Source organism: Oryx dammah, unplaced genomic scaffold (assembly GCF_014754425.2).
Source record: "Oryx dammah isolate SB20612 unplaced genomic scaffold, SCBI_Odam_1.1 HiC_scaffold_14, whole genome shotgun sequence".
NCBI classification, from domain to species: Eukaryota; Metazoa; Chordata; class Mammalia; order Artiodactyla; family Bovidae; genus Oryx; species Oryx dammah.
In genome coordinates, this window is record NW_024070198.1 from 17,831,737 (window position 1) to 17,846,888 (window position 15,152).

The following is a 15,152-nucleotide window of genomic DNA, read 5'->3' on the forward strand; positions in this document are numbered from 1 at the left end:
GGAAGTGGGAGGGAGGTTCAAGAGGGAAGGGACATAAGGGTGGCTCAGATGGTAAAGGGTCTGCCTACAATGCGGGAGACCCGGGTTCAAACGGAGAAGGCAATGGCAACCCACTCCAGTACTCTTGCCTGGAAAATCCCATGGACGGAGGAGCCTGGTAGGCTACAGTCCATGGGGTCGCCAAGAGTCGGACACGACTGAGCGACTTCACTCCATTCACTCCATGGATGACTCATGTTGATGTATGGTAGAAACCAACAAAATATTGTAAAGCAATTATTCTTCAATAAGAAATGGTTCAGTCGCTAAGTTATGTCCAACTCATTGCAACCCCATGAACTGCAGAACACCAGGCTTCCCTGTCCTTCACTATCTTCTAGAATTTGCTCAAACTCATGTCCATTGAGTCAATGATTAAATTAAAAATATAATTTTTTTCAATAAATGATTTTTAGAAAATTTACCGAGTTGTGCAACCATTACCATAATCCCGTTTTGGAATACTTCAATCACCCTGTTATTATCCCTCCCCTATAAAGGTTGGTCCACCAAAAGTCTACCTACAAGGGTAATTAATGTTCGGAAGTTAGGCCTGAGGGGTTTGGGATTTTGAATACAGGTTTTAAAACTCCAAACAATACAATGATAAAGAATCGTTTTCTATCTCTCTTTCTTTTAAAAAATGAAGTCTTGGTTAATCATTAAACCAACCAGGATATCTTGGAGGGTTACCATGGCCGTGTCTCCATTTCCATCCAAATAGCTGACCATTTTCCTCTCCTGCTACCCACCTCAGAAAGGATACTCCCCTGCTGGGTTGAGTCATTCTTCTTAAAAGAACTTTCTAGCTCGCCGCTCCTCCCAAGACGAGCAACCTCCTCTACAGTCCCTGTCCAGGTCCCCACATACCCACGCTCCCGATCAAAAACACATTAACCAGTGGCTTTTCTTTGCCAATTTCCAATCCGCCACCCCCATCGCACCACAGGGTCCCCTTCTTCCTTTTCATCTGTCAGCCTCGTTTCCCTAATCTCCAGAGAGATCCCTAGCCTGACGCCTTCTCTCCATCACTCGCCTCACTCACGCTGCCATCACTTCCCAAATGCCGGCATCCCTAACCTCAAAGGCGTAAATGCCAAAACCAGACACGTTGACGCGCCTAGAGAAGTGTGTGGGTGTGTGGGTGTAAGTGTCTGTGCTTGTGTGTGGAAGAAACCAACATAGGCCACGCCGGTGTCCATATTCTGGAAATGTCAATCATGCCAGACTCAGAGAGCGAAGATCGGCTCCCCAGTTCCCCCCGGAGACAGCATTCAGGGCTGTAAAGCTCAGAGGCAGCAAGGCTTCATCCAGGACTCTAGCCCAGAGGTTGCCCCGGCGCCCAAATGTATGGAGCACCCCTCCCCGGCGCGGTGGTAGGGCCCGGCGGCGACGTCACCCATTGTTTACAAATCAACCCGAGCCGGTAGGATTCCGGCTCCCGCGGCTGCAGGCGCGCGGCGCGAGTGCCTGGCGGGCTCCGGCTTCTGCGTCCGCCCGGGCTCCGGCTTCGGCCTCGGCACCGCGCCCGGCTCCGCCGCGGCCCACCGAGCCCCCGGGACAGCCGAGCCGCCAGCGACCCCCGCACAGCTCCGGGTGCCGGCGCGGGGGGCCATGCCGTGCCGGAGGGAGGAGGAAGAGGAAGCCGGCGAGGAAGAGGAGGAGGAGGAGGAGGAGAGCTTCCTACTGCTGGAACAGTCGGTGACTGTGGGCGGCTCGGTTGAGGTGGACCGGCTGGTGGCCCAGATCGGCGAGACGCTGCAGCTGGACGCGGCGCAGGACCGCCCTGCCTCCGCGTGCGCGCCCCCGGGGCCGCCACTGCAGCCCCCGCGGCCCCCGGCGGCGGTGAGAGCGGACAAGGCCCGGGCCCCAGCGCAGCCGCTGCTTCTACCGGCCGTGTCGGTCGAGGCTGGGGGCCCGGCGCCCCCGGGGGCCTTGCGCTGCGCCCTCGGGGACCGCGGCCGCGTGCGGGGCCGGGCTGCGCCCTACTTTGTGGCTGAGCTCGCCGCAGGCCCCAGCGCGCTGTCCCCATTGCCCCCTCAGCCCAGCCTTGATGGGCCTTTGGGAGCAGACAAACGGGGCTCCCCGCAGCCCCTGTCTGGCCCTTGCCGGCGAGGTTGGCTGCGGGACGCCGCTGCCTCCCGCCGCCTCCAGCACCGACGCGGGCTACAGCCTCCAGCCCGCAACGGCGACGACGACCCGCACCGGCTGCTGCAGCAGCTCGTGCTCTCGGGAAACCTCATCAAGGAGGCGGTGCGGAGGCTTCATTCGCGACGGCTGCAATTGCACGCAAAGCTCCCCCAGCGCCAGCTCCTGGGCCCTCTGTCGGCCCCAGTGCATGAGCCCCCTTCGCCCCGCAGCCCTCGCGCGGCCTGCAGCGACCCCGGCGTGTCCGGGAGGAGGGCGCAGCTCAGAACAGGCGACAGCGTTCTAGTCCCTGGCAGCTAACACCTTGAGAGTGGCCACTGCGCGAGCCTCTGCCTGAAAGGCAAGGGGTTCCCCTGAGGGCTATATCTCTACTCAGACTGGTGAAGTCGCACTTCCGGAAGCGGGGAAAATACCTTATATGAAGATGAGGAATCGAAAAATTGATAATGTGTTCGCGGGAACTGAGGTCTAGGGCCCCGACGTGGTTGACTTCGTTGGTGCCACTGAAGGCAGATTACAGAGTGCACCCCAAACTCGCAGTCAGTAGGACTCCTCACTGCTGTGACCAGCCCTGGTGGCGCAGCGTGCGGTTCCACGCAGCCTCCGGGGTCCTCTAACCTGGCAACCACGTGGCCGGAGTCCATGCTTCTCAGGATCGCGGAGCGCCCAAAGGACAAGGATGACCCCAGTTACTTGCTTTACCTTTCCAAGGCTGGGTCCTGATTCACTTTAGGAGAGGGGAACATTTGTAGATCATTTAAGGGAGTACCTCGAACTGCCAGACTTGAAATTTTACGACACTTTAAAAAAAAACCCACCTATCTCGTGTGTTTTGAGGTGCTTGTTCTTGGTATAAAACACGCGGCACAGTGAAAGGACATTGTGGAGAACTGAAAAGAAGTAACCTTTTCTCTGCACATCCCCACCCCCACCCGCTTTGCGACTGTCTGCGTTTCTCAGAGCGGCGGGGGAAGGCGGAGCACCTGGGATGCTAATGGGACGTGGGGGTGAGAGGTCCTGGGGAAAGGTGAGGGCGCGGCGCGGAGTGAACCCGCGGTCCTCTTGAATGTGTATTTTCACAGTCTGTCCGCCCCTCCTCGGGTTCAAGGTCACCATTTCCTGGGCGCAAACGAGATTGCGGGGCTCTAGCAGGGCAGAGTCACCCGGTTCTGCCTGTACTCGGAGTAGTACGCGGTGTTTTGCAAGTGCTAGAGTCTCCTGAGGACACGGGCACCGCTGCCACCGCGGGTTGAGGGAGGTGGCGACGTGCTAGGCGCCGGTGCCTCCTGCGGGCGGCCGCGCCCCGGACTTTGACGGAAACTGCCCGGAGAACTGGCTTCGAGTCCCTCCTCTTCCCCTCCGCTCTGCTGTCCAACTCTAGCTGGTGGCGCTGCCGCTCCTGGGGGCCCAGGCTGGGGGCTGGGAGACACCACGTGATGGGGCACTCCAGGGACACACAGCCTAGCGCAGCAGCTTATAATGGGCTCTCCGGGGCCATTTGCAATAACAGCTGCAATTCCCTGGATAGATGGAGTTGATTTCCTCCCTCTGCCCCTCCCCCCAGCCGTGCCAGCTTGCCTTTGTAAGTGAAGGAAACCGAGTAAAAAAAATGTGACCCTCCGAATGGAGAAGCTGCAGAATTTGCCATTGTGAACCTGGTGAAGTGCTCGTAACATAATGTTAACGCAGTCTAAAGGCTCTAAGACGGTATTGTTGATGTTTTAGTTTTATAAGATTCAATGGCATGTTCGTCATCCAGATGTGGCTATTGACATACCTACACTTCGCACCGGAGTGTCTGGAATTGTGGCTATCCTGATTATAGGATGTTAACTTAACTGAAATATCTGTTTTTAATAAATGTGTTGGGTTTTTTGTTTGGTTTTATTTTATACTTGGCGGCGGTGGGAAAGATGCACAGAACACATTTCTCTGATCTCCATAAACATGAAAACACTTGAAATCCTTGTCAGGCCTGGCTTATGGATGGTAATTAGAGCGCCTTTGTGTCTGAGCAGCTCCCTAGTTAGGGTCTGCGCCGGCTGGGTGTGTACTGGTGCTGGCATGAAATTAAATGAAAGTGAGGTCAGGATTTGGACCAGTCCCATTCACTAAAACCTTAGAGCTTCTGGATTACTAGTCAGTGCTGGAGAAGATGCCCCTGACTGTATTAGCAAAGGACATCAGATCAGTCAGTCACTGCAGATTGGGAAGCTTATTGCTTTTTTCTTTCTACTGTGGTCATTAAGTGGCCTTGTTCCACAAGGTGGCCCTTTAAGAGCTGGGGTCAGCTCTTGGTTAGGGGTTACTCAGGGTGCAAATGTGCAGTGGGAAAGCTGCCTGGGGAGGGGGGGTATGAAGGGACTCCTCTCTTTGCCCTTGGCACATTTACTCCCAGTTTCTCCCCAACAGCTCATCTCTAACCCTCCGGTTCTCAGTTACTTCAGTCTGTTTCCTCCAGGAAGAAGCCATGCTGGACAACAGGACATCCAGAGTTCAAGTCCCCTTATTAAATGGGAACCTTTGACAAGTTGCTTAACCTCTATGGGCTTCAGTTGCCCCATTTGTATAAAAGATGAGAAATGAGATGATAAGGAAATGAGTTCCTTGTACCTGGCACATCCTGGAGATAAAACAATCTAGTCCCTACCCCTTCCTTCCTTCCCAGGACTGTCCCTTGGTAGCCAATCGACTGGATCCTTGGTTTGTCGTGAAACAAAGGCACGCCATGACCCGAAGAGTGCTTTCTGGATAGAATGCTGTATGATTTAGAACCCTGATTTCCTAACTCCCTTTTGGACTCAGTGCCTTTTGTTTATACCTCCTCATTCTCTCCCTCCAAATGCACACACAGACCCTAATGGTAACTGCAGAGTACACCAAGGCAGCCATCTCCCTCACCCTCCCCAGGAAGGGTTGTGGGGGAGTCAGTCATGTGCTACCTAGCAAGGGAATGGTGACTCTGGAGGCTCTAATACAAACTGAAGAGGGATGGGGGGCGGGCTCCAATAATGCAGTGGGCTATCACCTCCAGGCACTGAGCAGGAGGAAACTGATCAGGTGTCAACTTCCCCTGGCACTGGAGGAGCCCTAAGGTCCTTGCTTCTTAACCTGGGTGGTATTCCTGGAGGTCAAGGAGTTAGCAATCCAGGGTCAAGTTGGCTGTGATTCAGTGCTACTGCCCAAACCATGCTGGCTTCTTGTAAAGATGGTTAAGGCTAGATTCAACTATAGGGTTCACGTAATACAACCCCCTTCTTTAAACAGGAATACTGGAGAAAACAATGCCTACCATGAGGTACTTTAACTGCACTGTGCTTAGTGGCTCAGCCTATCTGTCTCTTTGTGACCCCATGGGCTGTAGCCTGCCTGCCTCCTCGGTCCATAGGGATTCTCTAGGCAAGAATACTGGGGTGGGTTGCCATGCCCTCCTCCAGGGGATCTTCCCAACCCAGGAACTGAACTGGGGTCTCTTACTTTGTAGGCGGATTCTTTACCAGCTGAGCTACTGGGGAAGCCTTAACTGCACTACAACCCTATAATCGTCACTGTCCATTTTTAAAAATGCTGCAAGGTCTTACTAGTCACCCCCAAGACCTTTTCTGGGATAAGTCAGGGTTTACATAATTTTTTTTAAATTAGACCATTTTATACGTAGAAAAGGGCTTCCCAGGTGGCACAGTGGTAAGGAATCCACCTGCCAATACAGGAGACACAAGAGACTGAGGTTCAATCTCTGAGTCAGGAAGATCTGCTGGAGAAGAAAATTGGCAACTCACTCCAGTATTCTTGCCTAGGAAATCCCACGGACAGAGGAGCCTGACAGGTTACAGTCCATGGGGTCACAAAGAGTCAGACACGACTGAGTGGCATAGGTGGAAAAATAGTTGGAAGGGGGCAAGGCAGAATGGCCTAGAAAGTCATTTACAAAGTCAAATATCTGACAGAATCTAGAAACCAGGTCTTTGAGTTTCCAGTTCAGTCCTCTTTCCAGTAGCCTGATGCCATCACACACAGTCCGATACTGCTCACTGCACAACTACTTACATATACCATAATGTGACTGACACCCCTGCAGCTGTCCAAAGGGATGATCCTGCCATTGGAACCACGGAAAACCATGCCCCAGATACCTAGGCTGAGCTAGGGAAAGCTAGGTATGCTGTAACCATTTTCTCACCTTTGGCATCCTATGAAGACCACTGTCCACAGAAAACGGTCTGAGTAAGATAAAAGACCAAAGCTATAAACTCAATGAAAAAAAAAAAAAGACTAAATAAACAAAAACACAGAAATTGACAAGTGATTTGGAGAAAAGAAAGACATACTTCACAAATAACTCCAAAGTCTGCCACCCCAAGATTTCATTCTAAATTAGGCATAAATGCTACAATATTTGAATTCAATTTTACCATTTTTTTTTTGCTCTTTCCTTTTCCAGCTCAGAAGCAGAAACATGGAGAGTACATCAGACACCACTTTCCTATCCAGCAAAGTCTGTGTCAAACCCTGTGATCCCTTCCTTCCAATCAGGAAAGAGTTACCCTGGCAACCAAATTACTAACTCACTCAATTAGCTCCCCCCAACACACCCTTCCACAATGCTCAGTAATCACAGAATGTCAGCCCCAGGAGAGCTCAGCCTTCAGTGGTCTAGTGCTAAAGCCTCACTTAGAGATGGAAGCAGAGAGAGGTTTCCACTCAGAGGTGCACTCCATTTCAACACCGAGGACGCTGGTGCAGGCAAAGCAGCAAAACTCTCCCATGCAGCGCTTCCTCCTGGTTTTCCAACCATAACTGAAGACAGAACAAATGACCTGCCCATAACAGTGTTTCCCAGGGGGTATAATAGATAAGAGCATGGGCTGTCCAGGCAGCTCTGCATTGCTAGTGTGTGATTTCAGGCAGGATCCTTAGCCTCAATCATCTCCATTAACTCATCTGCAAAATGGGGTAAGAAGAGCACCTACTCTGGGATGTCCCTGATGGTCCACAACTCCCAATGCAGGGAGCCTGGGTTTGATCCCTGGTCAGGGAACTAGATCCCACATGCTGCAATTAAAAGATCCTGTGTGCTGCAACTAAGACCCAGTGCAGCCAAATAAATAAAAAAGTTAAAAAAAAAAAAATAGCCCCTGCCTTGAAAAACTGAGTGAAGGTGAAATTAGATCTCTAATTTCACTCTAATAGCAAAACAAAACATCATTCCTGGAAGCTACTCCATTAAGATTACTACTTTAAGTCTTTTGTGGAAAAATCTTGCCTCTTGGTGACTTCTTCAGTCTGTTTCTTCAAAGGCATTAACCTGTTTGCTCCAAGGATAAGACATTTCTTAAACATAAACTCCTGTTGTATAAAGTGCTAAGGGAAGTGTAGGTAGGTAGGTAGGTGGGTAGGTTTAGTCACTCAGTTGTGTCTGACTCTGTGTCCCTGCGGACAGTAGCTTGCCAAGCTCCTCTGTCCATGGGATTTCCCAGGCAAGAAGACTGGAGTGGGTTGCCATTTCCTTCTCCAGGGATCTTCCCAATCCAAGGATTGAAACCAGGGCAGGGTAGAGGAAGCGAACACTTTGCTGCTGCTGCTGCTAAGTCGCTTCAGTCATGTCCGACACTGTGCGACCCCATAGACAGCAGCCCACCAGGCTCCCCCGTCCCTGGGATTCTCCAGGCAAGAACACTGGAGTGAGTTACCATTTCCTTCTCCAATGCATGAAAGTGAAAAGTGAAAGTGAAGTTGCTCAGTCATGTCTGACTCTTAGCAGCCCCATGGACTGCAGCCTACCAGGCTCCTCCGCCCATGGGATTTTCCAGGCAAGAGTACTGGAGTGGGTTGCCATTGCCTAGAAGAGATTTAATAGGAAGAGGGTTGAGGTCTTCTTCAAATGGAAACTTGAAAACAGCTCAGGACTGAGACTTGTACAGTAGGGGCAGTAGGGAATGTTAACAAAAGAAAGGGTTTGTGGGCAGAGCAACTGGAGGACACAGCTCTTAAATCCTCCATTCCCATCAGTGAAAGTGTTAGTTGCTCAGCCATGTCCAAATCTTTGCCACTCCATGGACTGTAGTCTGCCAGGCTCCTCTGTCCATGGGACCCTCCAGGCAAGACTACTGGAGTGGATAGCCCTTCCCTTCTCAATCTTCCCTTCCCAACCATTCCTATCAGAAACCCTTCTAATTCAAATTCAGCACTCAGCTGAAGGTCTTCATGCCTGCCCTGTCCACTCCCATCTATAATTTATACTGAGAAAACTGCAATGTCTTCACAGGAGGTGATCTTCAAGTTCATCTTGTTCTCACTCTTCATTTTATTTACTGTCATTATAGGGTTATCTCAGGGGCTCATATGTGAATGTCTTCTTTTTCCAAAGAGATTATTTTATTCTTTGACAGCAGGAGTGACAAGTTTCAGGCAGATTATCAGGCGACACAGTGTAGGGGATGGACTGGGGTGGAGAGGGAGCCTTTACAGTCGGTTGGATGCCTATATAGCATCCAGGCAACAAGAGATAAGGGTCTGGGCTCAGAGAGAAAGGAAAAGACAAGAAGGGACACATTTCAGAAAGAAAACGCATAGCCTTCAGCACAGTAGCAGGTAGTTGTTAAAATGAAGTCTCTGCCTGGGTCACAATCCTATTTTTTTTTTTTTTTTAAAGCTCCTTCTTGTGACTGTGGGCAGATTACGTCACCTCTCTCACTTCCAAGTCTGATAATAATAAAGTCCCTGCCTCATCGGGTTGGGAGGATTCATTGAGTTAATGATAGTAAAAATGTTTAGGCCACTGCCTGAAACATAGGTTGCATTTAGCAACAACACCTGGGTATTGGCATTTAGTAAATATTTGCAAAGCAAACAAATGGGCAATTTCAACAGACTTGTGGAGGCTAAGAGAGTACTTGGGGCACAGACGATGAATTGTGGTGTCTGGAGTCGAGAGGATGAAGTAAGAGAGACAGCAACTAAAAAGGGAAATGAGAATCAAGGGAAGGTTTGCTCAAGCAGGAGAGACCTGCACTAGTCCAAATGTGGATAGAGGACATGGAAAGGAAGGAACTAAAGGGAAGACGCTATGAAGGATGAGGCTCCTAAAGGAGATAGGAAGGGATGGGGTGCCTAGGGGGACCTTAGAGGTGGATGTCCCCTGTGATGGCACTCTAAGTCACACACTATCCTACCACAGAGACTGGGGACCAGTTGGCTGTTGAAACAACTTTGTATAACCCTTCATGCCTGAGATGGCTGGATATGTTTTTGTGTGTACAAGTCTTTCTTCTCTGTACCATACTCTATGGCATAATGAAATCTAAATCTGAAATCAAGGAGCTTATTAACTACTCCCCCTCCTCAATTGACTCACAAGAGGTAAAATTCACCACCCCCCACTGATAGGCTGTTCAGGGAGTTTGTTTGACTTATTGATTTGGGTGGGTTAAAAAAGAATCACAAGCTGGTTATCACCTTGTTACCTTTGCCCTACCTTTTGCCCATTTCTGTTTTACTGTCTGAATTAGATTCGGTTCCCTTGGTTTTCCTGAAAATCTTCCCTGGACACCAGAGACATCACCACCTTTCTCCAAATTCACCATAAATAGGACTTCTCTTCAGCAGGGTTAAGCAGGGCAAGGATTCACAGTGTAGGTGTTCAAAACACACTGCTTAATGGTGCTGATAAAGGGAAGTGGAATAACTTCAGGATTAAAGAAAGATAGTGAAGGTCACTGAGCAAGATCTGATTCCATATACGCTGGACCTGACCACGGAGGTTATATAGAGATCACATACCTATAGCTCTGCATGTGTTTGTATGTGTGCACCTGTGCATGTATGTAGATAACACACACCCAACCATCCCTTACAGTTCACCCTTTAGCCTCCCTTGGCCTCTGGGTTCTACTCTTTATCTTTGTAAAGTGCTTGGAACAGAGTCTGGCACTTGGTAAGTGCTATGTATACTGGTTGGTGTTCCTCCTTCCCAACCAACAGTGTCTCCCAGGCTCCATCCACCCATCCCAGCACTAAGCACCTAGTCTATCTTCAGCCCCGATCACTCTTCCAACTCCTAATCATAGATGAGGCAGCAGGCTGCTGTTGCTGTAACTTCCCACATGAAACACCTAATCAACCCCAACCCCCCACCACCACACAACCAGCTTCTTACAACTTCCCTATTGCCCTTGTCCTTCTGGACTGAAGACTTGCAGAATGTTACCAGGGAAACCTAGGCCTCGGCTCCTTGAGCAGATAGAATTGTCTCAGCTCTGCCCATGTCCATGTCCTTAGTTCTACCTATTCCTAGGGACTGGGAATATGCCAGCCACAATCACCCCTGGGCCAAGTACTAGGAATGGGCTAGCCCAAGCTGCAACACGTGAAACGGCCATTGCCTCCTTTGCACAGAGACCCTTTCCCAGGCCCAGGGCCAGGACTCGGCTCTCTACAGCCTTTGCAAATGGTTGATCAGTAGCTGGGGCTGAGGTTCAGGAGGAAAAGTGTGGGTAGGCTCAGAAAGGAGGTTAAGAAATTTGCCTCAAGAGCCATGAGCTCAGATTCTGTTCTACCACCCCCAATTCCTACCTCTCCCCAGTGTCAACAGTGAAGGGCCATCTTGTTAAAGGTCCCTGGCAGAGTTCTGCATGAATGGGGCGGTTTCCTTCTCTACCTTGCTTTGTCAAGGCCTGTAGATCTTCAGGTCCTTTGGTCCAGTCACCATTCTAACTTCATTCCAGGCCATGCTGCAGATGTAGAAGACAGTTGCATTGGGTGAGACCTCACCATCTTGGCCTCATGCCCTCATCTTACAGAAGACACAAGGTTCTAAAAGGAGCAGCCATTTACCATCGGTTATCTGTGCCTCTCTTAACACAATTCCTATTAACTTATGTGAAGGTCTCAGCCCCAAACCTGTTTGCAGGCTCTTCCAGGATGTCTGAAACCTTGCCTCATCCCAGATCCCCAGCGCCTTGTATGTATGCGGCTGGCCTGCAAGAAAACTTTGTGAGAATGGTGATGCTACAGGGTTGAGGTATTTATTGGGTCAAGGTTTTTAAGGCTTAAATTCTCAAGGCTCTTAAGAATTTAATAAATCCAACATGGGAGAAAATGCCATCAAAAACACCTCGTGGAGGGAGTACACAGCATGACTGGATGCTCTGATTAAGAACAGCAGGAGAACCTAGAGCCAGAGTGCCTAGGTTCAAACCCCAGCTCCTTATTAAAAGGTGGTGACTTCAGCAGCAAATCACTTAATCTCCTGGACCTCAGAGTCTTCATTTATTAAATGGAGAAAATAGTGCCTACATCATAACGAATGATAAAGCCATGACGTAATGAACAGATGGGTCGAGTGCCAACCCCCGTAATGACAACAGCAGAGACAGATCATTTGGAAGGTGTGTGGAGGTGGCCTTCTGGGAGGCGTTCAGGAAAAGGGGACTTATAGAATACAGACGCAAAAGAGGTGGCAATGACTGTGATCACAGTGGAGATCAAGGGGTGTCTGAAGTGTTAGGACATGTGGAGCACACTGAAGAGACAAATAGGGGCCTGCTGAAAGAAGAGGGCGCAGTGGTGATGGTAAGAATCAACAGTTAGTTTTTCAGCCCTAAAGTGTCCCGGACATCTCAGATCCTCATTACACTTAGCAGTATTGTTTTATAAATGAGAGAAAAATGCAGAGCTGTCACTTGCCTGGTAGGACACACATGGTGAGCAGCAGGGCTGAGTCAAACTGAGTCACTGAGCACTAGCCTTCCCCTGCAGCCCATGTGGGAAGGTGCTGGGCAGGACAGGTGCCCCTGGGCCAAGTTAGCAGAGCTGGGCTGTACCAAGTAAGGCTTCCTTGGGGGAAGGGGGCCCATGCCAGGGGAAGATGGGATGGAGAGCAGGGGACCCAGGAGGGCCACTTTCATGAACTGAACTCTGCCTGCTCAAACCACGCCAACTACCAGGGACATTGCTATAAAACCCTATTGTCCTTTCTCTAGGCCACAGCTCAAGACTGGGTCAAGTGTCCAAGATCAAAATAGTGAGGCTATACCCTCCCCATTCTTCAAACACAAAAAATTCAGCAAACTCACCTTCCTCCACCCTCTTCTAGGTATAGCAAATTACTTGGCCTCTGTCCTCCCTCCAGCCTAGAAAGTTTCTGGAATATGTTTTGATTCCACAAAGGGAGCTGAAAGCCCACCTAGCACGTTTTCTAAAACCTGGACTGAATTTTTGTATCTTGTGGAATATCGACCCAGAAACACTCTTGGACCGCAGCTCCACCAGTCTCCACGTCCCACCTCGACCCCCCCAAGGGCCCTCTCCATTATAACTTCATTATGAAAGGTGTCACCTATGTGCTTTTCTTTCCCCCGCCTTCCACCAAAAAGCCAAACCAGGCTCCAAAACAAAAACCCAATTTATTCAGCAGACATTTTAATTAAGAAATCCTAGAAATCAGGACCACCACAATTTCAGACACTCCGGTGCGAAGTGTACGTCAACAGCTACATCTGATGGATGAGCAAGCCATTGAATCTTTTTTAAAAAAGTTAGTTTAGCTCCCTTAAAGTTTGGAGGTGGCACCTTATTTAAAGCGCCCTCAAGTTTCCTAAGTTTCATATGGGTAAAACCAGCAGTTTCTCCTCTTGGAGAGTCACATTTAAAACACGGTTTCTGTCACTCACAAAGAGCTGGTGCCTAGAGGAAACAGAGAGGTGAGGACCCTCAGAGACTCAGGCTCATGGCTCCACGGAGGGCCAAAATAGAGCAGACAAACAGCCAGGGTCTCATCCATGCAGTGCAGACATCAGAAAGGGTGGAATAAGAAAGGCCAGGCAGGAGGACAGGAGAGACTCAAGGGATTGTTTATGACCATTTCTGAGAAAGCTCAGGGTATGGCCAAGGGTGGCCTCGCCGGAGTAGTTCTGGATAGAAAGAAAGCACGGAAGAAACAAGTAATTCTCCTTACATCTGTATGTCCACTCCAAGAGGTAGCAAAGCATAAACAGGACTCTTCTTGGAACAAGAGAAAAGACAGACACAGGGGTGAGTTAGCTTTCCCAGAACCCCACAGCCTTCCACCTACAGCACACTATGACCTTGAATCACAGGTGGCAAGGTCAAGGCATTTAAAAGTCCACATCCAAGTCGACCCACCTTCAAAATTCTCCACCTCCCTGCCCCAGACAACTGGAGTTCCCATCTCCCACCTCAATCAGTCATCGGATGAGGTGGGAGAGTAAGGGGGCTGGCATCCCAACCCACCCACCACCAAGCTTTTACATTCTTCTTCTCCCTGGAATTTCTTTGCACAGCGATTGTAGCACCATTTTCACTAAGCTCCTCCACCGGAAAATAAAGAAAATGTATTCGAGTTATCAGTTTTCAAGTATTGTTATAAAGCCCTCACGATTCTCGCCCCTTGAAGCCGAATCTTTAAACAGTCCTAGCACACGACATCCCCAAGGGTTAAGTCAGGTACAAGTTGATGCAAATAGCTGCCATAGTTCTCCCAGTTTTGTCCCAGGTCCCTGGGGCCGGGGTTAATTCTCACGGGACACGAACGCACCCAAGCCCGCGTATTTCTCCACGCTCAAGTTTTCTCCGACAGTCTCGCCGGGGCCACTAACTTCTCGGCTTGAGGTCTCTCTCCACGCGCCTCCTTGCAGTCTAGGCGATCGCTACAAGAATGGCAACGGCGGCTTCAGCTCAAGGTTGGGGTAAGTAGGACGCCGTAGGGTCCGCGCAGCAGCTTCTTTTCCTTCCTCCAGGGACCCTGGGTCAGTGCAAAGCGCCAGAGGGTTGAAGGGAGACAGGATCCGGTCGGCTGCGGCTAGCCCCCGGTCCGGGGGGACCCGCGGGGCCTGTGGCTGCCACCGCGGCGACTGCTCGCTGGAGCCTCCGCACGGCCTCCTTGATGAGGTTCCCCGAGAGCACCAACTGCTGCAGAAGCCGGTGCGGGTCGTCGTCGTTGGCACGCGCCCCAGCTGGGGGCCATCGTCGCTGTTGCAAGCGGCGGGAGGTGACAGCGCCCCGCAGCCATCCTCGCCGGCACGGCCCGGGTAATGTGCTGGCTCCAGCGGCGAGCTCAGCCACAAAGTAGGGCGCAGCCCGGCCCCGCACGCGGCCGCGGTCCCCGAGGGCGCAGCGCAAGGCCCCCGGGGGCGCCGGGCCCCCAGCCTCGACCGACACGGCCGGTAGAAACAGCGGCTGCGCTGGGGCCCGGGCCTTGTCCGCTCTCACCGCTGCCGGGGGCCCCGGGGGCTGCAGTGGCAGCCCCGAGGGAGCACACGCGGAGGCAGGGCGGTCCTGCGCCGCGTCCAGCTGCAGCGTCTCGCCGATCTGGGCCACCAGCCGGTCCACCTCAACCGAGCCGCCCACAGTCACCGACTGTTCCAGCAGTAGGAAGCTGTCCTCCTCCTCCTCCTCTTCCTCGCCGGCTTCCTCTTCCTCCTCCCTCCGGCACGGCATGGCCCCCCGCGCCGGCACCCGGAGCTGTGCGGGGGTCGCTGGCGGCTCGGCTGTCCCGGCGGCTCGGTGGGCCGCGGCGAAGCCGGGCGCGGTGCTGGGGCCAAAGCCGAGGCCGAGGAGGTAACCGGAGCCCGCCAGGCACTCGCGCCGCGCGCCTGCAGCCGCGGGAGCCGGAATCCTACTGGCTCAGGTTGATTTGTAAACAATGGGTGACGTCGCCGCCGGGCCCTACCACCGCGCCGGGGAGGGGGGGGACACGCGGGGAGGCGGCGCGGCGCGGGCAGTCGCGGGAAGGGCAGGGACGCAGCCGGAGCCTTATTGTGTCTGCGCTCGGTGTCTGCCTACGAGTGGATTCCGGGAGTGGGGAGAACTTCGTACTTCCCCGGCCCGATAAGCAGCACAAGAAAATGAAGACTCTTGAGGAGGCCTGTATTGGATTCTCCCACTCACGGACACACCCACCCACATAGCCAAGCCCTCCTCCTCGGACGTTTCCTCCCTCCCCACGT

At 51.8% G+C, this 15,152-nt stretch overlaps 2 protein-coding genes across 2 annotated transcripts; one reads left to right on the plus strand and one right to left on the minus strand.

Moving 5' to 3' along the window:
- The first annotated feature begins 1,194 nt into the window (after positions 1-1,194).
- FRAT1 (FRAT regulator of WNT signaling pathway 1) lies at positions 1,195-4,063 on the plus strand. The gene has a single exon (XM_040255165.1). The coding sequence runs from the start codon at positions 1,654-1,656 to the stop codon at positions 2,485-2,487; it is 834 nt and encodes a 277-aa protein (XP_040111099.1). The 5' UTR covers positions 1,195-1,653; the 3' UTR covers positions 2,488-4,063.
- An 8,508-nt stretch (positions 4,064-12,571) lies between these two features.
- FRAT2 (FRAT regulator of WNT signaling pathway 2) lies at positions 12,572-14,818 on the minus strand. Its single transcript, XM_040255163.1, has one exon. The coding sequence runs from the start codon at positions 14,641-14,643 to the stop codon at positions 13,954-13,956; it is 690 nt and encodes a 229-aa protein (XP_040111097.1). The 5' UTR covers positions 14,644-14,818; the 3' UTR covers positions 12,572-13,953.
- Between the last annotated feature and the right edge of the window lie 334 nt (positions 14,819-15,152).